The sequence below is a fragment of the Fistularia commersonii genome, chromosome 14 (genome assembly GCF_037954325.1).
Source record: "Fistularia commersonii isolate RoL2024-O1a breed Wild chromosome 14, RoL_Fcom_v1.0, whole genome shotgun sequence".
Lineage (NCBI taxonomy): Eukaryota > Metazoa > Chordata > Actinopteri > Syngnathiformes > Fistulariidae > Fistularia > Fistularia commersonii.
The window spans coordinates 13,731,415-13,759,118 of NC_141297.1; the positions used below are offsets into that span (position 1 = coordinate 13,731,415).

The window sequence follows — 27,704 nt, forward strand, 5'->3', positions numbered from 1 at the left end:
CACTTCACAAGCTTGAGCATTCCCATTACTCTCAATTTCACCCCCCTCTCATGACCTTTTTTTTCTCCTCTGTCTATTTAGCTACCCTTCAACACACACACGCACACTGTTATGCACACCCATTCCTGTCAACTCCTCCACCCTCCCCTCTCCAGCATCATCTCATCCTCCCCGTTTGCCTCACCTCACTGTTTCTGTCTCGTTCACTATCTCTGCCTCAACGGAACAGTCGTAGATATGCATCTCCTTGCGTCGGTCTAATCAACTTTGACACTCAATCCATGAATAATGAAACAGTTGATGATAGAGAAGGGGAGGGGCAGCGAGGAACAGAGTGAGAGAATGTAAAAGTTTAGAGTATAAAATATATGCATTCTGTAAAGGATTATTATTTATGTACTACTTATGTACTACTACTAATATTACTGTCAAAAAATAAGGTGTTTGTGTTTTAGGGCACATACATGAGACAGTTAGTAGCCTTTTACAGATACCAGTATTTAAGGAAGGGCTATGATGTATTTGTGTATCTACATCCCCAGAAAGTTGAAAGTTAGACACCAGTATTTTGGAAAGTCTCATATGTGAAGACATGCAGACTGACTTTACTTTATGAATGCCCGATAGCAACAATAATTTAAAATGCGTTATGACAGTATCTAAGATCAAAACAACAAATACTCAAATGGGAGGATATAAACCTGAACACGTGTATACTTTGATTTCTTACCCACATAATGTAAAAATTCATCTTCAAATCTTTGCTCCCACTGTCAAACTAAAATGAGATCTCTCTTAACCAACTCTTATCAGTTTGAAGTCCTGCTGATTTTTATCTCAAGCCTTTTCTGCTCTAAAATTGCATTTCAGTGCCACTCACATTGTAGACATATCAACAATAGTAGTCATCGAAATTGTCTTAACATGAACAACATTTTTATGGAGGCCCACAAAGACATGCGCACACAATATCACACACACACGTACGCACACACACACACACACACAGACACACACACACACACACGGACTATACAAACATCACATGCCTAGGCTCTTTGAGAATAAGTGAATAAAGATTTAGTTTAAAAGCCCCACATAAATAAATAAAATAATTAATCGTTAACAAAAGCAATAATAAAATATAATAATAATAATAATAATAATAATAATAATAATAATAATAATAATAATAAAGAAACTTACCACCTCTTTGTCAATACATTATTCTGAATAAGGATTGATGTTTTGACTACAACATCTGTTGTCCATGTTACCTTTTACTCAGTGTCCAGATGCAGCTAGCATCAAGTCTATTGGATTTATTGATATTGTGAATTTCATTCTCCTAAGTGTCAGTACCTACTCCAGATGCCCTGTATTGGTCCCACTCTACTCATAAGGGTAATCACCAGCTTTTCTACCACTGAATCACATTGTTTCTGATGATAGCCGAGATAATTCCTCCAAACAATTGTGCCTTGTGTTTTTTAACACAGAGAGCATGTTGAGGACAGCCAGCAGTCCAGACAGTCTGCGTTCCCGAACACCCATGATCACTCCTGACCTGGAAAGTGGAACCAAATTGTGGCACTTGGTCAAGAACCATGACCATTCAGACCAGAGGGAGGGGGATCGAGGCAGCAAGATGGTCTCAGAGATCTACCTGACCAGGCTGCTGGCTACAAAAGTAAGAAAAATGCAGCTGCAGTTTTGGAAAAAGTGATTCCAGGCGGGGCGAAAAATCCCTCAAGTGGGGAGGCAATAAACTCTTTTAATGGAATCTTTTCAGCAAAAGATTAAGGTAGAATGATCCACTTGGCATGTTTAATGCTCGAGGAAACTAAAACGTTCTCTGAAGGTTCATGAGAAGTATCAAAATGTATTATATTGCATCCTCAAACTCTGAGGTGATAAAAGATCCTGTACAGGGGCCTGGGGGAGGGGTCCGTCAAAAGAATATCCACCATGTAAGCTTTATGTGTCATAAAAGGTGAATAAACGAGGGTCGATGCTGTCGGGTGGCATTGACAAGGTCATTAAAAGTAGCAAATCCACAGGGAAGTAATATGGTAAATGGCAATTTTAGGCATACTCTTTGATGGGCCTAGCCTTGCCCCATATTAGGCAGCAGTGATGCAATGCAGGCCTCTCAGCAGAAGATATGACTTTTTGGAGAATGGCAGTCCTTGATGTTAGCAATGGGGATGCTGCAGACTAGTGAAGAAAGCAATGGAAAACCACTTTGCTATGTCACAATCGGAAATCCCAAGCCAAGGGGCCTATCCATTGTGTGAAGGACGTTCCTCATTTGGTAGGGTTTCTCATATGCCTCAGGTGAATCACGAAAAAAAATCATCAAAAAACTTTATGCTGTAACTCTAATAAGAGTATCATCAGGATTGGAATTCGGAATGGAAGCACACTGTGCAGAATTGAATTAAAGAACGGGAAACAGAATACAGACAGACTCAACATCAATATACTGGGCATAAATTAAACAAGGTGGCTAAACAATGGAGATTCTATGATATAACCTTTAAAAAATTATCTGGGCAGAACATACTAAACATGAAAGGTGTTTACTATGGCTTGTTAGGCTTGTTAATCGATCCTGACATTTTGTGTGTGTGTGTCTTGGTTACTGGATCTTGAGTGATGATTGTGTATATTGTAGGTGTGGAGAAAATCTTTCAACATAGCCATCATAGTAGTGATGTACCTACAGCAGACATCACCAAGAAGGATCCTGATGTCTTTAAGATATTTGAAGATTCCAAATCTCATTGCAAGTTACAGTAAATACAATTACTGTTGATATGGGAGAGCTCAATGCAATTTTGCACATTATCTGAAATGGTAGAACATGGGGCAGTTTGCTAATAAGGGTTATTTGTGCAACGCACCACCAAAGCATGGAAGAGGAGAGACTTTTTAAAATCACATTCTCCCACTGTTACAGCCATTCTGACTATTGCCGCTGCCTCTGAATGAAATGTAAAGTCTAATCAGCGTGCAGTGCCGCTCCATCGGAAAAGCCCCTTTTTGGACAATTTTAGTCAGGTTGAAATCGCCTAAGTTCTCATACAATCTTATGTGAAATCTTTTTTTTTTTTTTTTAAAAAGGCATGTCGGTGCATTCTTTGTGGGTTCCGGGAGGACGTGCACATACGTGCTTTCGTCATTACGTTACCTGCTCAGGCTTATACAGACATGGTTTTGTCACACGGACAATGGTCAAGATGATGGAAAATTCCCAGAAGATCTGAGCAAGTCCATCTTCATTGCAATTCCAAAGAAAATCTGGTTCTGTGTACTGCAATCAGCATCGGAACAATCAGTGATATGAGCCATATCAGAACGATAACCCTCAGAAATTTCGTCCTCAGAGCAAGATGTGGGATAACACGTAAAAACACGTGGAAAAGAACAAGTTTGGATTTGTTAAAGATACAGGCATTGGGAATGCCATTTGTGATTTGAGAACCATCACGGCAAAAAGAGGGGAATTGCAGAAAGATATTGTAAATATTTTTGATTTATTGATTATAAAAAAAGTCTTAATAAAGTGAGACACAAGGACCTGTTTAAGATATTTGCAAACTCGACAGGACTGGTAACAATATCCTTTTGCTGTCAAGCTTGTATTGGAGCCAGTCTGTGTGCATTAGGTGTAAGACAGGTTGTGTAATGTCTCTGGATAAGTTTTCTACTATTACTGTGAATCTCAAAACACTCGAAGAGGTGTTAAAAAGTTGGAAAGTAAAATACCCTAAACTTGTGATATACAAACGACACAGTTTTACTGGCAGAATAAGTAGATGACCTTCAAAGACTCCTTATTGTAGTGCTTACAGATAGTTTGCGGAGCGGATTATCAATAAACTACTAGGAGACAGAATGTACGGTTGTTTTAAAGACAAAAAAATCTACAAAATGTAACCTTTGATTATTCTGCAGGTTTCTTTTTTCATTTACATTGGTGGCAGTGTCACAAGTGACTCAAGACACTGAGAATGAGATCAAGAGGATTGCAGTAACAAAATAAGCTTTCTCCAAACTAGAGAACATTCCTAGGAATGGGACACGAAATATGAGTACCAGAATGTGTTTACTGAACTGTTTATCAGCCAGAGACTCTTGGTAAACAACATATGACATGAAAAGTTATTTAGAGAGTTGTGAAATCTGCTTCTTAAGGCAAATGTTTAGGATTGTCTGGGCAGATGATGTGAGCAATGAGGTTGTGCTATGAAAGGCTGTAAAAGATCTGAAGCTAATATGCAGGATAAGGAACAAGCCGATGTTTTTGGGTTTTTTTTGAGACATGGTGGGAGAGGACTTAGAGAAACCTGGGATTGGCAGGAAATTTCAGGGAAAAAGGAGCAGAGAAAGGAAATAGATTATGTGGATGACCAGTCTTCCATCCATTCATCCATCTATCCATCTTCTCCTACTTATCCGGAGTCAGGTCAGCGGGGGCAGCAACCGGAGCAGCCACATAGTCCAGCTCCTAAGGGGGAACTCCGAGGCGTTCCCAGGCCAGTATAGAGACGTAGTCTCTCCAGCGTGTCCTGGGTCTTCCCCATGGTCTCCTCCCCTCCTCCTCTCTTCCTGTGTCCAGGAGGCATCCTGACCAGATGCCCGAGCCACCTCATCTGACTCCTCTCTATGCGGAGGAGCAGCGGCTCTACTCCGAGTTCCTCCCAGATGACCCAACTTCTCACCCTATCTCTAAACAAGAGTCTGGCCGCCCTGTGGAGGAAACTAATTTCGGCCTCTTGTATCTGCAATCTAGTTCTTTCAGTCACTACCCGCAGCTCGTGATCATAGGTGAGGGTGGGAATGTAGATTGACCGATAAATTGAGAGCTTCGCCTTCCATCTCAGCTCCCTATTAACCGCGACGCTTCAGACCCTGCACCGATCCGCCTGCGATCTCCCGCTCCATCCCAGCGTCACTCGTGAACAACACCCCGAGATCACCCCAGAGGTCTGAACACTTACTCAGAGAAAGGACTTGTAAAAACGTCATTATTACTCTATATTACCCTATCACAAAAGTCTTATTTATAATGATCCTTACAGAAGACAAAGACACTGCTAATATTGTATTGCCAGTGTTATGGAATGCATATGCACATGCAATGGCTTCAAAGTTCTCTTATAGAAATGTAATATTTTGATGTTATGAAATCAGTATTTTAAATCACAAGGTGTTAAAGCAATACATAGCAAAATGAATTTCACAACATGAGGAAAGTGGCGCAGTCCAAATAATGGATCCTAATTACTAATATAATGATGATTCTTTCTTCCAAAACAAAGGTTTTCTTGAATTCCTGTATGATAAGGTCCATTTAAAACACCTTTATTTACCTTTCTAATATTTTTTAATGAATGAGATCTGGTCCAGTTCAAATTGGTATTCTCCATCAATTTTGAGCTAAATCTTTAAATCCTCAAACAAAAAAAAGTGTTAAGCACCACACTTGCACGCACAGACCTACGCAAATCCTTAAAAGAACTGAACGTACTGTCTTTTCTACTGTGCCTTGTCCTTTTTCAGATTTAAAAACAAAGGGGTGATAGAGGGGGTATGGCAATGGGCCTAAAGACATCTATGGTTTCCTTTTCCACTGATGGTATGGAAAAAAATAAATGATGGAAGTTAGGTTTGTGGCCTATGGTCCAGAGGGACTGATACTGGAGATGTCAGGAGACATGAGTATGTTATGGGATTTGTCTGTGTATAAATAAGAGTAGCAGATTCAGTTTAAAAGCTCATCTAGTTTTATCTTTGACTGTATGTCTGCCCAGGCTTCTCATCTCTTCATATCTCTTGAGCAGTTGGTCCTCTTGCATTTCAGAACAACTGACTTAAGATAATCCCTGGACATTTCTCTATGATAAATTTTGTCGGATAACAAATGTGTTTTCAGAAGAATGAATTTAGTCGCAGTTAATGCAATTATGCTAAAGCATTTTCATCGGGGGATGTACTGAAATGCTGGAGTTCTTGTTTGTGATTCTGGGATGTTCAGTGAGGTGAACAGGAGCAGTCACAGTGCCAGAGTTGTAACTATGATTCCCCACTGGACCCACACAGGCTAAAAGTCTATATGTGTATATGTCTTTCAGGCGTAGATGATACAGGTGCTCTCATGCTTCATTGTTTTGTTAGAAAACATCATCCTCCAATTTTAACTTGATATTTGGATCTAAAAGATTCTTCTTTCCTCATTATCACTGGGTTTGAAATGAAAAGATGTGGCTGGGGTCAAAATCAGGATCATAAACAGGAATAAGTTTGCCTATAACATCACATAACAAATCGTGGAAGCTGCTTTATTAAATCAGAATAGAAGTTTCATTTCAGATCCGAACCCTTGTTCCTCTGCTTTTGTGATCCATAACATTAATCTTTTTTTGCTTTTTGTCTGACTACTGGGATGTTGGTGCTGCTTTCAATCAGATGCTCAGCTTGCATGCAAGTGCAAATCAGAATCAGAATCACAAAAAAAACTTTACTTGTCCCCAAGGGGCAATTGGGGGTCACATGGGGCAGCAGCATCAAATTGACTGCCTGTCAGCCCTGGCTTCTCATCTCTGCATATCTCTTGAGCGTTTGTTCCTGTTGCATTTCAGAACAGCTGACTTAAGACGATCCCTGAACATTTCTCTATAATAATGTTGTCAGATATCAAATGTGTTTTAATGAGAATAAATTTAGCTGCATTTAATGCAATTATTCTTAAGCATAATATACAAAATTTACTGAATTCCTGCACCCTCTGGGATCTGTTGGTGAGGAAATTAATGATCTACTGGATGAGCTGGTGGTTGAGTTAGAGACGGGTCGGTCATCAGCTTCTCTGCCAGTATGTACACTTGCAGAGTGTTAAAAGCTGAGGAGAAGTCATCGAAAAGGAGCCTGGCTGGGGTGTGGGGCGTTTCCAGGTTTCTGTGTATGGAATCAGTGAGGAAGATCTTGGCATCATCCACCCCTCTCCGAGCCATATAAGCAAATTGAAGAGGATCAATCAGGGGTTCAGTTACTCTGGTGATGTGAATTTTTACAATTTTCTCAATGGCCTCCATTACCAGTGAGGTGAGAGCCACTGTTCTAAGGTCGTTCAGGGCTTTAGGGGGCCTCTTTTTGGGGATGGGAATCACTGTTGAGTGAACCCACATCTGGGGCACAGTGCTGCAGGACAGATTGTTATGGAAAGGAAGATGAAAACTTCCCCCAGCTGCTCAGTAGAATGTTTAAGGGTATGTCCACAGATCCCGTCTTGACCAGGTGCTGTGGTCGATGATGAATATTCCCAGGCTGCATCTGATTGGATACTCTTTCAGCGGTCTAATTTTGAATTTTAAACCACAAACTGAGATGACAACATGTCTGTAAAGCTTTTACACGTTGACCCAAAGAAATAAAATAAGATAAGATAAGATAAGATAAGATAACCTACATTGATCCCCATTGGGCAAATTCCATTGTCACAGCAGCGAAACAGTTATAATGTCAAAAAAAAAAAAAAAAAAAAAAAGATGTTACCACATATGTAACACAAAGCCTGTTTGCTCAATTCACAAGACACCAGAGGTGTAGAATGAATCATGATCCATTGGACACACTCATTGTTACTTAAAAATGTATGGAAAACAATAATACCACAGTAGCTGATTACGGTTCTTCATATAGTTTATTGTCATTCCACTGCTCCTTCTTTGCTTTCAGGGTACATTACAGAAGTTTGTTGATGACCTATTTGAGACCATCTTCAGCACTGCGCACAGGGGAAGTGCCCTGCCACTCGCTATTAAGTACATGTTTGACTTCCTGGATGAGCAAGCCGACAAGCATTCCATCACAGACTATGACGTACGACATACCTGGAAGAGCAACTGGTGAGTACAGAAATATTCTTCCTCTCCTTTTGTGAATGAATTATTTGAAAATGACAAATTATCCAAATTCAGAACCAGACAACATAATCCAACTCATAAACTTCTATGTATACTTTCCCACTTGTAACCTAAAATAACTTCTAAGAGATTTTAGATTACTAGAATGAAAAGGAAATACCTTATAAAAGAAAAAACCCAATAAATCTACTGAGACTTCATTGTCTTGTTAACATCATAGTCTCCTCCAAATAACATGCTCACCATCATCCTGCGTACCTTTCCTTTAATTCTTGCTGATACTCTAAGCCCACATTACCCCCGGCACATTTCTCCAACCATTCTAACCAGCTTGTGCATGTTACTTACTTAACCTCTTTTCCACATTCTCAATTAATTTGGCTTGTTGACCCTTTCTACATTGATTAAAATCCTTCACCTTCTTTATCTTTACTTCCTTTTACATGGCTATTCTACTTGGATCCATCTCATTCACAACATATGTAGTATACACAGTATACAGCAGTATACTTTCTTTTTAGTCCTGACAAAAGGCTCTGCATATATCTAGTGAACACTTGAGAACACTTGCCTTTCGCCCCCTTGGGGATGCATTATAGAGAAACGTGTTTTGTGAAAATCATTAAACATTATTCATATAATTCTCGAAAAAACAAGCTCAGTTTTAATGGTTTATTTTATTTTTTCATGAATTCATTCATCAATGCATTAATTTATTGATTCATTCATTCATAACTTTTAAAACACTGCAACCAGTGATAAACATTTACATACCTCCTGCTGCTGTATTTTAACTCTGTAGGGACTACAGATATTCCATGTTAGAACAAATCTGCCTGTCCACCTTTAAAACCATTTAACACAAGCCTGCTTATTGAGTATTGCTTTCTTAATGAACAACTAAGAACTACTTTTACATCACTCTATACATCAATGAATAAATCATTTTTACACTTCACATGAATTAATGCTGCTTTTCAAAAAGTGCACTTTTGTGTTTTCCCTTCTTGCAGTCTTCCTTTGAGGTTTTGGGTAAATGTGATCAAGAACCCACAGTTTGTCTTTGACATCCACAAGAACAGCATCACGGATGCCTGTCTGTCTGTGGTGGCCCAGACCTTCATGGACTCCTGTTCAACGTCAGAACACAAATTAGGAAAAGACTCACCTTCAAATAAACTCCTCTATGCTAAAGACATCCCCAACTACAAGAATTGGGTAGAGAGGTATGTCAAAGTTAAATCCATACTAAAAGGAAATCAGACAAGTACGGTAAAGTAAAAAAAAGACAAAAAAACACAAACTCCTTGATGGTAAGATCATGTAGTCATTGTATGAAAGTACTATCTCATAAGAACAGAAAAAGACGACTATTTCTTATCTCACTTTTAGGGTCAGTCTGCTAAAGTAACTGCAATGTCATGTTGCGATAACTAGTTCTCATCTGCATCTTCTTGCTCTTGGCTTATTCATGTCAAACAAAATAAAAAAAGTATGTGCTCTCTCAATTAATCATCGAGTAGAAAAGTCAAGCCAAGAAACAAAAGAAACAGGTAAAAATTTGATTTACAGCATCTATGACATTATTTTCCTAAATCAAGGCTCTTAAATTACGCTTCATGATTGATATTTTGCCACAACCTGTGTGCAGTAAACCTTTCTGATATTGAGACAACTATTCTTCAAGTAGAATGCATCTGCTTTTATTTTTAATACAACTCAACAGTGTAACCTCTTATTTAAATAAATAGATTTGTCGATAGATACATAAAGAAGTAAAGTCATATCCTGACTCACACAAATTAGAAACATGATCTAAGGGAGGGAGGGAGGGATCATACTTTGAAAATCCTTCAAATATTTTTGGCATTTTTTTCTGACATTGACAAAAAAATGGAAATTGAGATGAATATAAATATGTATTGAAATAATGAAGGTGATAGCTGAGTACAACAACAATGGTAAAAAATGACTTCTTAGCATTTCTGGAGTAGTTTTTGGGCCTGAACCCAGTCAGCCAAACAAGCAGGATTGCCTTGATCAAAGTCCAGAAAAAAAAAAAAAGATTGTAGAAAAAAAGGGGGTATAATGAAACAAAAGCGAGGTTTGATTTTAGGAGCAGATACAAGAGCTATTCACAAATCTATGTCCTCTTACTGAAAAACCTCGAAAAGGACACCCAGATCTCAGTTCTCTGAGAAATTATGATGCTCATCATCTCATTGATCAGCTTACAATTAAGCTTACAATTCTAGTCTTTTTGGCAGGATTGTGACATTTACAAAATAAGAAAACTAAGAGGATGAAACAGATAAAGTTAACAGCTATAGAACAGAACTGATATCATATCATATCTTGGCCCCAGAGCTGTTCATGAGCCAATGAAGGCCTTTGGTTGTATTTTTGCCCTATTTCAAATAGTATCACTTACAGTGAAGAAAAGAAAGTATGAATCTGTGATGAAGGAATCTTCATGTTTTTTTCACACTGTCCCTTAGTTTGGGCTCATTTTAGGGGGAATATAAATGGAATTTTATGCAAATATCTGCTTGTCTTTTCCTCCAGATATTATTCGGACATATCTCGTATGCCAGCCATCAGCGATCAGGACATGAGTGCCTACCTAGCAGAGCAGTCACGTCTCAACCTCAGCCAGTTCAACAGCATGTCTGCACTGCACGAGATCTACTCTTACATCATCAAATACAAAGATGAGGTGAGAACTATGTATGGACAACAACATAAAGGAGCGCATGGTGTCGGAATTACTCTGTGACGGGCTAGAGGTAATTTTCACTGAAGTGCAATGGTAAGCCACCCAGATTTGCACAGCACTGAGAGATGTTATCACCATTAGGGTCCACATTAAGGCAAGAGCTAAACACATTATGAAGCTAATGGAGCTTCATTACATTTATGTATTTTTACTTTCTCTCCTTGGGCCCTGTATGCAAGTTGCTCAAGACTGGTGACTGCTTAAAATTAAATCATGTGTATGTGCTCGGGTGTGTATGTGCAAGACAACCTTCCATAATAGATTTCTTCACTATGCACCTTACTCTATCTATTAAGAATATACATACGCAAACTAAAATGACAGCGAAATACCCCCTCCTAACTATTTGATCTCTTATAACCTCCAGATCTTCTTTGTCTTCTATTCCCTTGTCTTTATTTTCCCTCTCTTGATTCACGATGGTTCAAATTCTGCCATTCGAACTTAAACATCCTCCTCCTTGCTCCTAATGGAGAGCGATATGATATACTCAACCTCTGCTTCCACCCACTTTATCATGTTTTTTTTTCCTTTGGTGAAAGAGAAGTTGTCTCAGCCGCTTTCCTTCCCCTCATGCTTCCTCTCAAACCCTCCTCTACAGCAGTATTACAGTGGTTATGTTGCCTGCTTGCAGCTGGCCGCTTTTCAAGCCACTGCTCCCCTTCATTACAGACTATTATACTGATGCAGGCAACTGCTAGGTCCCCGACATCTCTTACTTGTTTCCTGACCTTACACCACATAGAAATGTACAATTGCTGATACAGTAAAGACAAAGAAGTACAGAAACCCACTAATAGATTCAAGAGCAAAAACAAGCTTACATACACTTTACAATATGCATTCTTAGTTGACAGTGAGAGGACATTTTCTATTGCCTGCCTATATAGGACTATTGCATTAACTCAAATTTGTCACCATGACAGTTTTCAGAGCATGTGAGTCTTTTTTAGTAAGTGGTGTCTATTTAGTTTCTTTTTTTTTCAACTAAGTCACTGTTATGTCAATGTAATTTCTCAAAAATCACTTCAAATTTGAAATATCACCCAAGTCTACCCTAAATCCCACACCAGATTGACACACCAGAGTATCTAACGCATTTGATTATGATAAATAAACTATTGTGCAATATTCTACTCTACCCTCACTCAGGGCAACATTTGTGGTGCAGTGAGTGGAGCTAGAATCAGTTAATAGCAATAACTAACAATTATCAATGATGATTAGTAATCAAAGTTCTTGCAATATCATTAACCCAGTAATGATATCAACCTTCATTCGGAGGGCACAACCACCAAAACTGGAAAATTACTAATAAGTGGAACACAGTCTCAGGAAGGGATTTATCAAAATGTCAATAATTAACAATAATGATATTCTAGACTAGTAAGGTGTAAGTTCAAGCACTAACCCTGTCACAATATGCACCCACAAAATACCAGGAATCTCTCCTTTTAAAATATTATAAAGTTTATTAAACAGCCCGAATTGTGTGTGTGTGTGTGTGTGTGTGTGTGTGTGTGTGTGTGTGTGTGTGTGTGTGTGTGTGTGTGTGTGTGTGTGTGTGTGTGTGTGTGTGTGTGTGTGTGTGTGTGTAAAAAGGAAAAATACTACATATGGCGGCGGTCTGAGAAAAAACTACAAAAATGGCGGCAACTGTAGTCCAAAGGCTACCACCTGGGAGCGACCAAGTGATCGTGGCTGGAAGACACGATGAAATGAATGGGGTGCGAATAGAAAATATCCTGCGTAAATCTACGTGGATGTGCGTTCGTGTTAGGAATAAAAAAGCGGAGAGAGAATTAGACGAGCAGCAATGACGCCAAGTCAGCAAGGTAAAAATCGCGATGGCATGGGAATACAGTGATCTCCCAAGGCACGACAGGAAAACAGCAATTACAATTACATAAATAACTGATCAGTGACTCATGCTTGCCCAGATACTAATACTAGCCTCTTTTAGTGAGTCGATTAGTGATACGATGTTCCGGGGACGGAAGGACCAGTTCCAATGACGGTCGCGTCGGTTGATTTGTGGTTCCCGGCAGAAGTGAGGTGTCCTCTGGAGGAATCACCGGGAACGAGAGGCGGCTGGCGATCTGGAACCACGGTGATCTCTTGAAGGTCTTCGGGTGTAGTCTGCCGGTAGTCGAGTCGGGACGTCGAGCTTGGAACCACGGTCCGGATCGACGGAGGAAAAACGTTTTTTTGCGTCTATCTACGGCCACCTCCTGTGCGCCAGAGTGTTGTTTTGGTTCAGAATGTACGCTTATATACAGGTTGATGAGGTCACGGTGTGTGTACCTCGTTGCTGTCCAATGGGTGATGGCGCTGAGTCGAGCCCCTCTTGTAGTTGGCGGCCTCTCTTATCTCTCGCCATCGCAATGTGCACCGGGGTTAACGGAAAGGTGAGGATAAGTTTATTGCAGCGTGGGGAGTCGATCCTTAGAACCAAGGATTTGATTCCCTGTGTGTTCCACGCGTGGTTGTTTAGTTGCATAAATGAGTTTGATTAACAGGAAATGGTTTTCTGTTATAAGTCTGTACTTGAGGCACAACAAAACAATGATGAATAATTCATTATACTTTCCTCACATGTCCTCTCTTTAAAGTGGACACAAAATATTTTGAGAGATTTTTTTACATGCTTGCAGAAACAAGTAAGATAGGTCCTTGGTTTCTTTTTGTGTGTGCATAATAGTTGAGAAAATTTTAAGTAGAAAATCCTTAAATAACAGCCTGGCATCACATCAGTATTTCTGAAAAACCATTCACGTTAAAAAAACAACATCCATAAATCTCCTCTTTGGTCCTCCTTTAGGCCTCCTGCCTGGCAGCTCATACCGTCTCAGTCTGGCCACTTTGATTGTATCCACCAAACATCTTACTTGTACTGTCCCAACGATGGACTTATTCCTGATGGTACCCTTCTTTGTCTCTCTCAATGAGAACCTCAGCATTTTCGTTTCTTCTACCTCCAGCTCTGCTTCTAATCATGTCCTCGATGTCACTGTCTCTAAACCAGGTGTCTTTTCTGGGCTCACCACCAGCCTGTAGACCTTTCCTGTCATTCTTGCTGATACTCTTAGCCCACATTTTCCCTGGCATGTTTCTCCAACCATTCTAACCTGCTTGTACATGTTACTTCCTTCACCTCTTTTCCATATTCACCGTTGATTTGGACTGTTGACCATTAGTACATAGACTATAATCCTTTACCTTCTTTATCCTTTACCTTCTTTATCCTTTACCTCCTTCCTACTATTATCTATTATTGTTATGTTTTTGCTTGAAACTCTGGCACAACAATTTCCTTCAGGATAAATAAAGTTGTTCTCTCATCTCTCTTTCTCTACTTCCTTTTTCCTGCAGTTATACTTTATTCTTCTCTTTTCTAGAGCATACCTCCATTTCTTTGGATTTTCTACTGAATACAATTTTCTTCAACATTGTCAAAGCAAATAATGCATCTGCGGTACTCTTTCTTGGAATGAAACCATACTGCTGCTCACAACACTACTATTTTCAGTGTAGCGTACACTGCTCTTTCTAATAACATCATACATTTCCTCATAAACTGAAACCTCTGTAGTTACCGCAACTTCCTTCTTTAAAGACTCCATATTTTCTTAAAATTCAATACTAGAACACTTCTCCACTTCTTAGACATCCTCTTAGACTGTTTACACCTCCACAGACGTATCAAGTATATCATACTAACCACCTTTCCACTCATCCTCTTAAATTCCCTCTTCACATAACATGCAATACTCTTTGTTACTTTGTGGTCAACAACGATTATCCTTTGCTTATACGCCTTGTTTTCTGTCACTTTCCTCATTCATCTAATCATCAAAGTAAACTTTCTCTGCACACTTCTGGCACCTGTCAAGACACCAGAAGTGTGCGTCAGAAGTGCCAGAATTGTTGCTTCTCTATCCTTAATCACCTGAACCTGCTGCACATCCTTTCCATCTCTATCTCTGTTTTCCCAACGTGTATAAATCACTATCCAAGCTCGTGTACAATTCATTTGCCCTTTGTTAAAATTTGCCACTTTTACCTGAACCTTACACTTCTTCTCCCTGTACACTTGTCTACCCTTTTCAGACCCCTCAGCGTCCCTTATTTTCTTTGCTAACCTCTTTCTCTGTATAAAATCCTGAACTTCCTTACATACACCACCGTTTGTTGATGGCTACACTTTCACCTACCACTACTTTGTAGCCAGTGATCCCCAATCACATCAGCTGCACAAGATGAAGTCTACCTGTAAGATCCTACTATATACTCCATTCTTATAAGCTACCCAGTGGTCCCACTCCCATCCATTTTGCAAGGTATCACTCCATCATTCCTTCTACATTCCTATCCTGGATATCAAACATACCCATCTCTTCTTTATCACCCTTGTTGCCAGCAACAACATGTGCTTTGAAGGCTGAACCAACATACCCCCTTAGGGGATACTTGCCATCACTTCACCTGACTCATGCCAGAATTTCCCTTCCTCATCTTGTTCCCATCCATCCTATGGGGCTTAACCCCTAACAACAGTGGACGTCATATCTTCAGTTTCTGGCTTCAACAATGCTAACAAACCTTCAAAAAATAACTCCTTTTTTGGTTTCTCTTCCTGTCAATACCAGGATACAACAGCTTAAATTCTGCCCCTAAGCCTCTAGCCTTGCAACCTTTCCTCTGCATAAAGCAGTGGAACACATTACTGTATATCCACCTTCCTCCTCTGCATTATATCAATCAACTCTAGCTTTTCCCGTCATTCTTCCAACATTCAGAGTCTCTTTTCTGGGCCTAAGCCTCTTGTCTTCACAGCTTCACAGCTTCTTGCTCTGTTTTGGAAAAGGTTTCCTCCTCTCTTAGTTCGACCCACAATAGCTGACACTGGGGCCCTGTCAGTTTTCAGCACCAATTGTCCTTGTTGTTAATAAGCAAATGGAAGTCTAAGGTTTGATTTACTTATTTATTCTGGAGCAGGTTTTGCATCAGATGCCCTTTGTGACCCTTTGCATTCATCCTGGATTGTCCCCCCCCCCCAGGGCTGCATTATTTTAGTGCTCACAATGACAGGGAGCATAATTAATTTTATACTTTATTAATCCCTCATAGGGAAATTCATTCTCTGCAATTAACCCATCATGGATGAAACATGAGCAGTAGGCTGCCGTCCATCAGCACAAAGGAAGCAGGTGCCTTGCCCAACAACATTAACGCACTTGGAGGGGGCGGGAATTGAACCGGAAATGTTCCAAAGACGATTGCTCTACCTCCTGCACCACACTCACAGTCACATTATCATTTTGCTGAAAAACAAACTGATAGAATTAGATAGTTATCAGCTATATTTCTATGTATCTATGGGTTTTATTGCATTTAACATCAAATGTAGTTTGTATGATTCTATGGAAATTAAAGGAATAATTCTAATGATGATATTGAAATTTGATATTCCTCCATATTTGTTTTCAGATCCTGTCAGCGTTACAGAAGGATGATCAGTCTCGCCGACAGAGACTACGTGGCAAGCTGGAGCAGGTCATTGACACCATGGCCCTTGCAAGCTGAGAGCCAAACACACCTTGGCTAGAGAAGAACTGGCTGACCAACAAGCCTTCCCTGATGATCTTTGACACCCCTCAGCATTTGGAATCTGTTGTTTTCACCCCCACAAACAACTGCAAACTGCAGATGAAAGGACTGCAAGGATGAAAGCCCCATAGCAGCAGAACACTAAAGAGACAGCAGAGTTTGGAGCTAAGGTCCCAGCCAGTCAGCGATCCTTTGTTCATTAGCTCCAAACAGCCAGATCAAGCCAATATGGACTTCAGCTCAGGAGAGCATTTGTTTTCATCAAGGCCCTCATCACATCTACAGCCCATCATGTGCAGCACTTGGTTGTTTTGGAGACAATCAGGATCGGTGCTTGCACAGTGGTGACCAAGCTCATCTGGCAGGATACAGAGCTGTAATGTAAAGGTACAAGCTGCGAGCCCCAAGGTCTCCATGGCCAGAGCTACGGTTCAGACTGTGAGCCAATAAGAATCCAGGTTACCCAACTGATACTTGATCTCTCTAAGGGTTTTTTTTTCCTTTGCAATGCCAGCCTCCAGAGTGAGGTAAGAAGTCAGAGATATCTGCAAAGCAGCAACAGTGGCCAGAAAGCGTCTATGGATTTCTGGTGTTGCTGAGAGACACTTCAGCTAGGTAGATGCTTCCACTGCAGGATAAGAAACTCCTACAGTCCTGACAAACATTCTCTACCAAGAAGAACTCATTGTCAACTGGCAAAGGACATTTTCAATTTCATAATTCAGCTTTTGGTTTATAGAATCCATCTCCTCCAACTGCCTACTCTCCCCAGTGCTGTGCCACTTGTGTTACTGCTGAATTTGCACAACAAAGCTAAATCAAAAGAGAGAAGAGGATATATGAATATATAGAGAGATATATAAATACAAACCTCTTGTTTTTGAAGCAAATGAGAAGTTGAAAAAAATGTTTTCAATTAAATGTACAAAAGATAAGTTTCAGAAATTTCCATGGAGGCTTTGATATTTCAAAGATGAAAATTTACAAAAAAAAAAACAGAGGAACAGTCATCCTGTGCCATGTTTTACTTTGAATGTTGTTTAGTGCAAAGAGACTTCTTTTTGTTAGATGAAATGTGCTACGATGAAAATGTTGTCATGCTTAGTGACCGAAAGTGAGAGTATAAAAATAGGTAAATGGCAAAAAATATATATATATTACGGACGTTTTTGTTTTTAAAATTTCATGAGGTACTGGGGTTACACCTATGCGTCATGTTTGGCTCTCAGAGTAGTGCAAGGACACATGATTTCTGGATTTTACCCATGAGCCACACAGCCTACTGTGCTTTTGTGTTTGTTTTGGAGAAACCAAATACATCTAGGCCTGATCAGTTTACTGGTTTAGCTTGGAAAAAAGTTGTCTGTGGCAGTCAGCCTCATCTTGTGGTAGAACACTACTTTTGAAACAGTAAGCCGTCATCTCAATTGAATGCTGGTAAACGTGGTCTAAAATGTCTCAATCATGTGTTTTAAGGCTTCCCCCTCTTCTGAAAGATTTTACAAGGTGTGACTTCCGAAAGGATGATCAGTTTTGGTGTGCAGATAAAACTACACTGTCATTTTGGGCTTACTTTGGTCTGCAATGAAAACTGTAAAGCTATGGTTCCATTTTTAAAATGTGAATGTGGTTAATGAAAAGATTATGAAATGTAGCTTGATTTATGTGAGTGTTTATGTACCAGTTGAAGGCCTTTCTCTTTTTGTTTCTGTGGTTTTAAAAGGATAAGAAAAAAAGTTAAAATGTTTTCCTGTATGTGCTGCTCTACATTCACTTGCAGTGCTTCAACAACCATGCATTCTCCCATTTTCGATCAATTTTTTTCAAGACTAGATTTCCTGAAGAAGTCTCCCATCCTCTAAAAGCTTGTACTAAACCACCAGACAAGCCACTGATCAGCTCACCTGGGTGAGTGAAATGAAACAACATAGAAACAAAAAAGAACAGTGGCATAAGAAAGCAGGTTCAATGAATCAAAAATACCGTAGCTAAACACACGATAAAGCCACTAAAATATTTTTGGCCTTTTCTGCCATGCTTCCTTAAGTTTTAAACCATCTGACACCAGAGTACTTTCTCTCTGTCCAGTTTGATTGGCATCTACCCTACTTAACCAAGAACTGTCTGACACAGTCCTGACAGCTTTGTTTCAAAATGTACCTCATATGAACCTCTTTCATTTATTTTGCCCCTGTACTAAGAAATATATCAGCCTAATGGAGAAATGTAGGCTTTACCTTCTTGGATATTTCCATCTTGATGATTGTGATTGCAGTGAGAAAATTATTCACAGGTAAATTGGTGTGCGCTGAAACCTGTGCACAACAATAACTTGCCTCTATTGGTTTTGAAGCTAGTTTTTTAAGCCATATTGTGCAAAGCTATTACTGTTTTTTATATGGTAAATTCACAAAATAATGGAGCTACTTTTCAGAAGTTTACAATACTGGTATACTGTGAAGACAAGGTAGAAGCTCCATTTTTTTTGCAATGTTCAGCTGTCTATTGCAGTCCACTAAACAGTGTTCTCAGTAAGTCTCTGTACTTCCTCAATAACAGTAATAAGTATTTTTCCTCCATGCTGAGGAACTATCAAAAAGTCAATAGGGGGATCGCTGAAGGAATCACATTGTCCAGATAAGATGAAAATGATCAACCTAATGTGAAGATTAATTTAATTTAATTGTAGAAAAAAATGATACAAGGCATTAGTAGGTTTTGATAGTCCTGAACTCAATCTTTTTTTTATATCAGCATTTTGTTGACTGTCAATATGACAATAAAAATCAACCATTAAAATCAGTGTGATTTATATAAGCCACAACTTGGCTTGTTTTTTTTTTTTTTCAGGTATGTACCCATTTACACCGCTCTGAAATTATATTGTTCTGTCTTTAGCAAGATGGTATTACAGTTCTAGTTAACAGGGAGTTGTTTCAGCACATCATAACGATATCATGGCATTGCTGGACAAGAAAAAGGCTTTCTTGACTGTTTGCTTGAGAATTTAAAACAAGAACAAATTTGGTTAAGTTTTATAAGCTCTATGTAATACTTGTTAATACAGCCCATGAAATAGATTTTTTAGGAAATTATATGTCTGAAACAAGCCATAAAATCACGGGATCTGTCTTCAGTCAACACCTTTTTGAAAGACCCTTGTTCACGTCACATAAAGAGACAATTGAATGTCCCAATGTGCAGGACACTCATTATTTGCCTCATGGGTTGTTTATGTTCAATGTAAACCAATGCTCCCTTGACTCATTGTACAGGTGTTTCAGTTATGTGAATGGGCAAATCTGCAGTGAACATCATCTATATATTATCATAACATCATATATATATATATATGGAGAGAGCAAGAGATATATAGAGAGAGAGTAGAGCAAGTCTACTTCACTCACAACTTTGAAAGTTACTCACATTTTATAGCACGGTTACAATATAACACAGACATAACTAACATATCCCAATACATAGCACACCCTCTTTCAACACTCCCTTAGTCTATATTCCACACCCAACTGTCCTTTTTTTTTCTCATTTACATATCTCTCCCCTTAGCCAATCACATCCCCAAGGCCGCCAAAGACACCACATTACCCCGTGCGTAAGAGGATTAGGATTAGCATTGTCCCCAGCAATCCATGCATTAACCACAAAGTCCTATTGATGCTTAAGAAGATGACGAATTCTCTGTGCTCTGTCCCTCTGGGCCCCACCACTGATTGGGATGGTGATGGTGCCAGTGGCACATCACCATCAGACTGGTCAGCAGAAAAAGCTAATGACTGGTAGAGCGCCAAGCAGTCTTGGTGGAACAGCTATTTGGTTTCTTCGGCACAGTCGCCCTCTGTGGACCACATCAGACAGTTTATTCAGAACTCCCGCAGTTGCTCACAGAGGCTGTGGTATTTTTCCATTCCCTGTTCCCCCTTTACCTCTGGTTCCAGGGGGGCCCTGAACACCATTTCTACGGAGGTGCACAGCTCATCCACAATTATCATTGTCGCAGAAGTACATTTTGTGGACTCCTGCACCGCCAACAGGACCAGTGGAAGGGGAAGGTCCCTGTTTAGTTGGTGGTTGTCTATAAGGAAGATGGGTAGCCAGGGTCATGTTGAACCATTCCACCAAGCCATTGCATTGGAGTTGAGGTGGACTAAACATTGTCTTCCTGACACCCAGATACTGGCACCCCTCATGGAAAACCATGAAGTCAAATTTTCTCTCCTAATTTAAAGCAGCAAAACATCAGACACCTACCGGTCCATCAGTTTTTGGTAGCTGTATTCATGGTAACAATTCATTCTAATAGGGCCTACCAGCTCTATCTCCCTCACTGAAGGGGCAGGGTCTTGGCACCAATGTTCTATCCTCTGTTCTACCCATACCTCATGTAACTCAAGCTGGTTTGCGCTTCGTTCCATCTGACCGCAATTTCCTATCATTATCATGGGAACAGGGAGAAATGAGTCTAGGGGCAAGGTCTTGGCACCGACATTTAGCTCGCTGCTCCACCTATCGATAACATTGGCCAGGCTGGATCGTGCTTCTTTACATCTGAGATCGTGATTGGTGATCAACACTATTGCCGCTCTCACTTCGACAGAGGCTGTGATTTCTCCAGTTGTCATTCTAATCCTACTTCTAACAGAATAAACTGAAATGTGTTGTGCTTAAGCACTTAAACTTCTGATCTACAGGGTGAAACAGCATAAAAGCCGCTGACCAAAGAGAGTATCCACATCAGCCCATCCCTGACCCATTATTCTCAAAGTTCTCCTGAAATTTGATTCAGTTTAAGTACTCCCCTGTAGGTAGTGGGTGTTTTTTTCTTTTCTGATCAATGGATAAGCTGAGGCAATTGAGTTGTCTCAATTGCTTCTTTGGTAAAGAAATTGTAAAGAGTGATATGAAAAAAAAATGCTATGGTTTAGTTATAAACCAAAAAGAAAGTCTGCAACATTGTGAGATAACACTCACTTGGTTTATGGTGCTTTTGATTCTTTATTTTGCTTCTTGTTTTCTACTCTACTTGATGAGTTAAAAGATGAAAAGACAGAGGACATGCTTTGAAGGTACCACTTCATTTCCCATTCTGTTGCATCTGTGGTATTAAGCTTTTTCCACACAGAAAAAGACAGGAATGCAGCAGAAAAGATAGAACTGTAGAAGGAAGGAGATCTGGGCTGTGATTGACCAAAACAGAACTGTTCATTGTGCCTTGTCAGCTTTGTCTCAGAATTGAAAAACATGTTTTATGCTTTTTTTTCCCACATTGATTGAAATGGGATTCATGATTCAAAATGAGATTAAGGAAGGTGTGGAAAAAAATTTCAGTGATACATTTTATACATTTTATATTTTGACAGCGATAATCTGAGAACATATTTCATGACACACTCTTATTGTTGTTAAGCAAGTTTGAATAAAATAATATCTCAACTGCAAACCTCCTTAGACCTGGAGTCACACCTGCTTAGCTGTCATAACATGTAAAAGATAATTTTCCGCATACACTGAAATACTTTGGGAAACCACCTAACCATGATTTTATAATTTTTGTTCATTTTCAGTCAGTAATACTGTTTAAGTTATATAGGCTAGGATATTTATCATATGTGGATATTTAAGAATGACTTTTTTAGTTTTTTTTCTTCCTGTTTCAGCAGAGGGATGAACACAAAATAGTTTCACATTCCCATCAATTCCCAAATCCATCAATTCACTTCCTTACCCTTGCTGACTTTATTCCTGGTTGGCTGAAACAATCGTGACTCCTTGTCTGTTTCCACAGTATAGTGACTTTTTCCCTTTATTAATGGTTTCAAGAACAAGCACAGAGTCGTGACAGTATTTAGCCTTGAAGAAAGAATTTGATGGAGTTGCGCTTAGATTTATTTGCCTATAATATCTTCAAAAATATGCTGCTTTGTATTTGTACAAATTTCTCATTGAAAGGTATCACTACATATCTGCCAAGTATTCTTGGTTTGGTTTTCAGTGTGTATCATAATGCCACAACCTACATCTCAAACATCCGCCACCAATACACAGAGATGTCACACCTTCTTCTGTCAACTCCATTTTCCTAACCTGCTGAGTTCACTTTGATTGAAGTACATTCCAGAGAAGAAACAGAGGAAACATTTACAAAAAAAGATTAAAGAGAAATTCTGGGATAAAAGAAAGAAAAGACCGGGAGTTTGATACTTTAAGAATTCTGATACCTTTCAGAAGATTTCAGACTTGAAGCTGCTGTGACAGGTTTAGGCTGTTTCACACCCATGTAGATTTACCACTCTCGGATTTTTGCAGATTTATGAAGTGTAAATAGACACGCATCAAGGAGATCTTAGCCCTTTTTTGCTAAATGTGACTCATCTGATGTTTTCATTCCATTACTCTCCCAATATACCCATCAGAGTTTTGAGTATTACAGCTGTAAAAAAGGAGAGAAGGAAAGTTGTAGGCATCGGTTTGACTTCTCCCCCTGTTTTGCCTACAGTGATGCTAATTTGGTCAGTGACAGATTAGAAACAAAATGATAAGCTTTTGATCAGCAGACTTTGCTCCTAGACCCCCCCCACCACCACCACCACCACCACCACCACCACCACCCTCAGTGTGAGGAAATGACTCAGGAAGAAACGAAACTATGTTGACAATCAAGAAGCCATATTTGTTGCGTATCTCAACCAGATGGAAAGACTGGAATTTTTACAGCGACGGCCAGACTGGTGAATACTTAAATTCCTACATCAGTCATACCCCAGCTTTTGCCCAATTGTAGCTGAAATAGCCCCCTTGTGACCTATACTGCAGGACAGGCATTATCGATAATGAATGAAAAATAAACACAATGATAATACTATAAAGTAAATAATAATAATACACAGCATGTTCTTGTCCCCCAAATTCCACCACAATGTCTTGAAGTGTTGTTTATGTTTGACGAATGAATATGATTTAAAGGAGTATATTCGCCTTAGGTTGAAAAACAAATATATCTGAAATCCACTGAAAAGAAGATAATACTTCATTTCAGTGGTTTAGAAAAGATAACAGATGGTGACTATTCTTCAAATGTAATAAAACTTCCCCAAAAACATTTTCTTTAATTCTTCTTACTATCTTGTTACTTTCTGAAAGCCACTTTGTGGGAATTTGACTGCAGAAGGCTCACTGTGGAGTATTTACATGTTTGTTGTGAAAAATTTGATCATTCACAGATATTACCAACAGGACATGAATGCTCAAGCTCATGCATTCACACAGGATGGTTAAAATTCATATTATCATCAACTGGACAGAACTGGCAAATAGGTAAGAATTTCTGTAATTGCTACAAAGTAAGTGATTACAGTAATAGTGTGTGTATGTGTATATGTATAATATAATCATCTTTTTATTCAATAGCTCTTTGGAAAATTGTATGTGTTGCAATTCAGTAATATTTGCATGAGGAGATAGTAACATCCTCTGCTGTTACCTCTCGCCTCTCATATTAAACAGTCCTATATCTCTGTTGCAAAACAATCTCTGATCCTGTCCTCAAATCTCTGTCTGAGATTTTCCATTAGCAGCTGAGAAATGTAACATTTAAATGCTATTCCCTCTTAGGAATCAAAGGATTTGACAGTCAACCCATCAATCAAATTAAAAAATTCAATTTCAAAAACATAAAGAGGAGAGATTTAGACCTCCAGAGAGTATCTGACCTGGATATCACAGACACTTTCTCTTTGTTCTCTATAGAATTGACCTCTCTTTATTACCCTAAGTGTTTTGTCCAATTCTTCCTTCCACCTATGGGGCCTTTTTGAGCTCTGTGACTTGTTTGTTTTTCTACACTCTGAATTTTCTGGTCAATGCCAGACTGATTGTAGCAATGGTATCTATTTTAATTTTTAATTTTTTTCACCTCATCAATCTTGACTTAGTGTTGTCATAAATTCTGTGACACAATTGGAGTACTTGTATAAGAGACTTGAAAAACAAAAAACAAACAAACAAAAAAAAAATATATATATATATATATATTTTTTTTTTTTTTTGTATTTTTATATATATATATATATATATATATATATATATATATATTTCATCTTATGTCCCTTCACGCAGTTGCTTTAAGTCATCCTCTGATGTCACATTTTGTTACAGTTCCTCCTTAGTAAAAGGGCATTTTCTATTGATTGGTAAGTCCTAAAAAGCTGATATTATCTCTGTATTACAGCCAAAAAATGAAAGAAAAAAAATTGTATGGTGGATGGTTCTGGATACCCTCAGAACATAGAAGTGTACAGTGTGGCACAAAAGTATTTAGTCAGCCACCAATTGTGCAAGTTTACCGACTTAAAAAGATGAGAGGCCTATAGGTTTCATCCTAGATACACTTCAACTATGAGAGGCAGAATGAGAAAAAAAATCCAGAAAATTATATTGTCTGATTTTTGTAAATAAGTTATTTGCTAATTATAGTGGAAAATAAGCATTTGGTCATTAGCAAAAGTTTACCTCAATACTTTGTTATTTACCCTTTGTTGACAATGGCAGAGGTCAAGTGTTTTCTGTAAGTCTTCACAAGGTTTTCACAAACTGTTGCTGGTATTTTGGCTCATTCCTCCATGCAGATCTCTTCTAGAGCAGTGATGTATTGGGGCTGTCGCTGGGCAACACGGACTTTCAACTCCCTCCAAAGATTTTCTATGGGGTTGAGTTCTGGAGACTGGCTTGGTCACTCCAGGACCTTGAAATGCTTCTTACCAAGCCACTCCTTTTTTGCCCGGGTGGTGTGTTTTGAATCGTCATGCTGAAAGACCTAGCCATGTTTCATCTTCATTTCCCTTGCTGATGGAAGGTTTTCACTCAAAATGTCACAATACATGGTCCCATTCATTCTTTCCTTTACACGGATCAGTCGTCCAGGTCCCGTTGCAGAAAAATTGCAAAAGCATGATGTTTCCACCCCCATGTTTCACAGTGGGTATGGTGTGATTTGGATGTAACTCAGCATTCTTCTCTGCCACACAGGACAAGTTGAGTAGTTTGTCCCAAAAAGTTCTCTTTTGCTCTCATCTAATTATAGCACATTCTCCCAATCCTCTTCTGGATCATCCAAATGCTCTCTAGCAAACTTCAGACGAGCCTAGACATGTACTGGCTTAAGAAGAGGGACATGTCCGGCACTGCTGGATTTGGGTCCCTGGCGGCCTAGCATGCTACTGATGGTAGCCTTTTTTACTTAGGTCCAAGCTCTGTGCAGGTCATTCACTCGGTCCCCTTATGTCATTCTAAGATTTTTGGTCACTGTCCTTGTGACCATTTTCACCCCACGGGTGAGATCTTGCGTGGAACCCCAGAACAAGGGACATTATCAGTGGTCTTGTGTGTCTTCCATTTTCTAATAATTGCTCCCACAGTTGATTTCTTCAGACCAAGCTGCTTACCTATTGCAGAGTCAGTCTTCCCAGCCCGGTGCAGGTCTACACTTTTTTTTCTGGTGTCCTTTGACAGCTCTTTAGTCTTGGAATTAGGCATGTGACTTTTTGAGGTTGTGGACAGGTGTCTTTTATACTGATAACCAGTTCAAACAGGTGCCATTAATACAGGTAATGTGTGGAGGACAGAGGAGCCTCTTGAAGAAATTACAGGTCTGTGAGAGCCAGAAATCTTGTTTGTTTATAGGTGACCCAATACTTATTTTACCAAGGAATTTACCAATTCATTCATTATAAATTCTACAATGTGATTTTCTGGATTCTTTCCCCCCTTTCTCTCTTATAGTTGAAGTGTACCTATAATGAAAATTACAGGACACCCTCATCATTTTAAGAGGGAGAACTTGTACTACTGGTGGGTGACAAAATATGTTTTTGCCTCACTGTACCTTTGAGTTGTCCACTGAGTCAGCTGTTCCAGAACATGATTTTGATTTTTGATTTTTAATGCCAAAATACCTATATTTTGTATTAACTCAATTCAGAGATCAGAGACACTTTTTGTTCCAGAGAGGTAATTGAGGGGCACAGGGGCTAGCATTGCATCCTAGCTGGCTGTACATCTATAACTGTACTGCAGTACAAATGGCAGTACAGCTATAACTAAGTCCACATCTGCACAATGGGATGAAGAAAAACTACATTTATGCAATGCGCTCTTTATTCATACAATAGATACAACACGAGTAGCATTACACTTGATGGGGGGTGATGAAGGGAGTTTCCAGAGCCGAGGAGTTGGACAGCTTGGGGGCAAAATCTTGGTTTTGCAGCTAAGCCAGTAGAGCCTGTGTCCTGATGGGAGCCACTCAAACGCCAGGGACAATTTTTGGGATGGATCCTATTGGCTGTTCTTGTTGTTTGTCAGTTGTGGAGGTGGGAGACAGATGTAACAGACTGGTTCATGATTTTAGAACAGACCTTGGCAGTGCACTCTGTGGGGTTTCTGTCCTGTAAGGTAATCGAGCAGAAACAGGAGGTAAAGGTCATCATACTCTCAATAAAGGAATGGGATGTGGTCAGGATGGTACTGTCACCAATGACATTTCCTGAGGATCCCCTTAGTGTTTGTCATGATTTCAGAGGTGATCCCTGGCCAAAAAGGCAAACGCAAGAAGACTCAGGAGGCAAGGCGTCTTATGGGGTTTATTTGACAAGAGAGACGGATGGAGAGCTGTGCTGGGTATGGGTTGTTTCTGGGATTGGGTCACGAGGTGAGGAAGGAAAGAAGTTGCAAGGAGAGGCATTGACCCCCAGGAACTAGTGACTGGCAAGGAGAGGCAGTGACTCCTGGGACTATGAACTGGTGAGAAAAGGCAATAGGTAGACTACAGGGATAAGGAACTACCAAGGAACAACCAACAATCTGGCACTGATGGGCTGGCAGCAGGCTCCACCTGACGAGGCCTGATGAGGCACAGCTGTGAACTGCCCCCACCTGATGTCCAAATCAGGTTCTCTAGAGAAGAGAAATGCATCGAAAGCCCCAGCCTCTGATCCCAATTGTTTGAGAACCTCATTGGATGGTCAAAGGCAGTGCCAAGGTATCTATATTCCTTCATTGTTTCACCAACCCTGTTGTGGGGACTTTCGAGGTGTCTAGGAATTGAGTCAGTAATGAAGAAGAGAGAATCAAAAAGGGGCTCTGTTACTATATCGGTGTGGGTTTTTAGGATTCTCTCCATGGCCTTCATCACCAGATAGGTAAGAGAAACTGAGGCTCTGATGACGACTTAGGGCATTCAGGACCTTTGTGATAACCTTTTTGGGACAGGAATCACTGTTGAGTGTTTTCACATCTGGGGCACTGTGCTGCAGGACAGGGGCTTGTGGAAAGGGTGATGGAATACCTCTCCTAGCTGCTCAGCAAAGTGCTTT

The 27,704-nt window shown here is 39.6% G+C and overlaps 1 protein-coding gene across 5 annotated transcripts in view; it reads left to right on the forward strand.

Annotated features, from left to right (window-relative positions):
* LOC147227339 (plexin-A1-like) overlaps positions 1 to 22,337 on the forward strand; it is a 299,109-nt gene extending 276,772 nt beyond the window's left edge. For 2 of the 5 annotated variants that reach the window (XM_086158939.1, XM_086158941.1), the window contains exons 29-34: positions 1,354 to 1,404; positions 1,500 to 1,690; positions 7,744 to 7,913; positions 8,945 to 9,157; positions 10,497 to 10,647; positions 16,198 to 22,337. In XM_086158939.1, coding sequence (XP_086015065.1) covers positions 1,354 to 1,404; positions 1,500 to 1,690; positions 7,744 to 7,913; positions 8,945 to 9,157; positions 10,497 to 10,647; positions 16,198 to 16,293 — 872 coding nt within the window. In that variant the 3' untranslated portion in view covers positions 16,294 to 22,337. The remainder of the gene's footprint in view (positions 1 to 1,353; positions 1,405 to 1,499; positions 1,691 to 7,743; positions 7,914 to 8,944; positions 9,158 to 10,496; positions 10,648 to 16,197) is intronic. The other 3 variants (XM_086158943.1, XM_086158944.1, XM_086158942.1) reach the window with 2 other exon arrangements.
* The last annotated feature ends 5,367 nt before the right edge of the window (positions 22,338 to 27,704 follow it).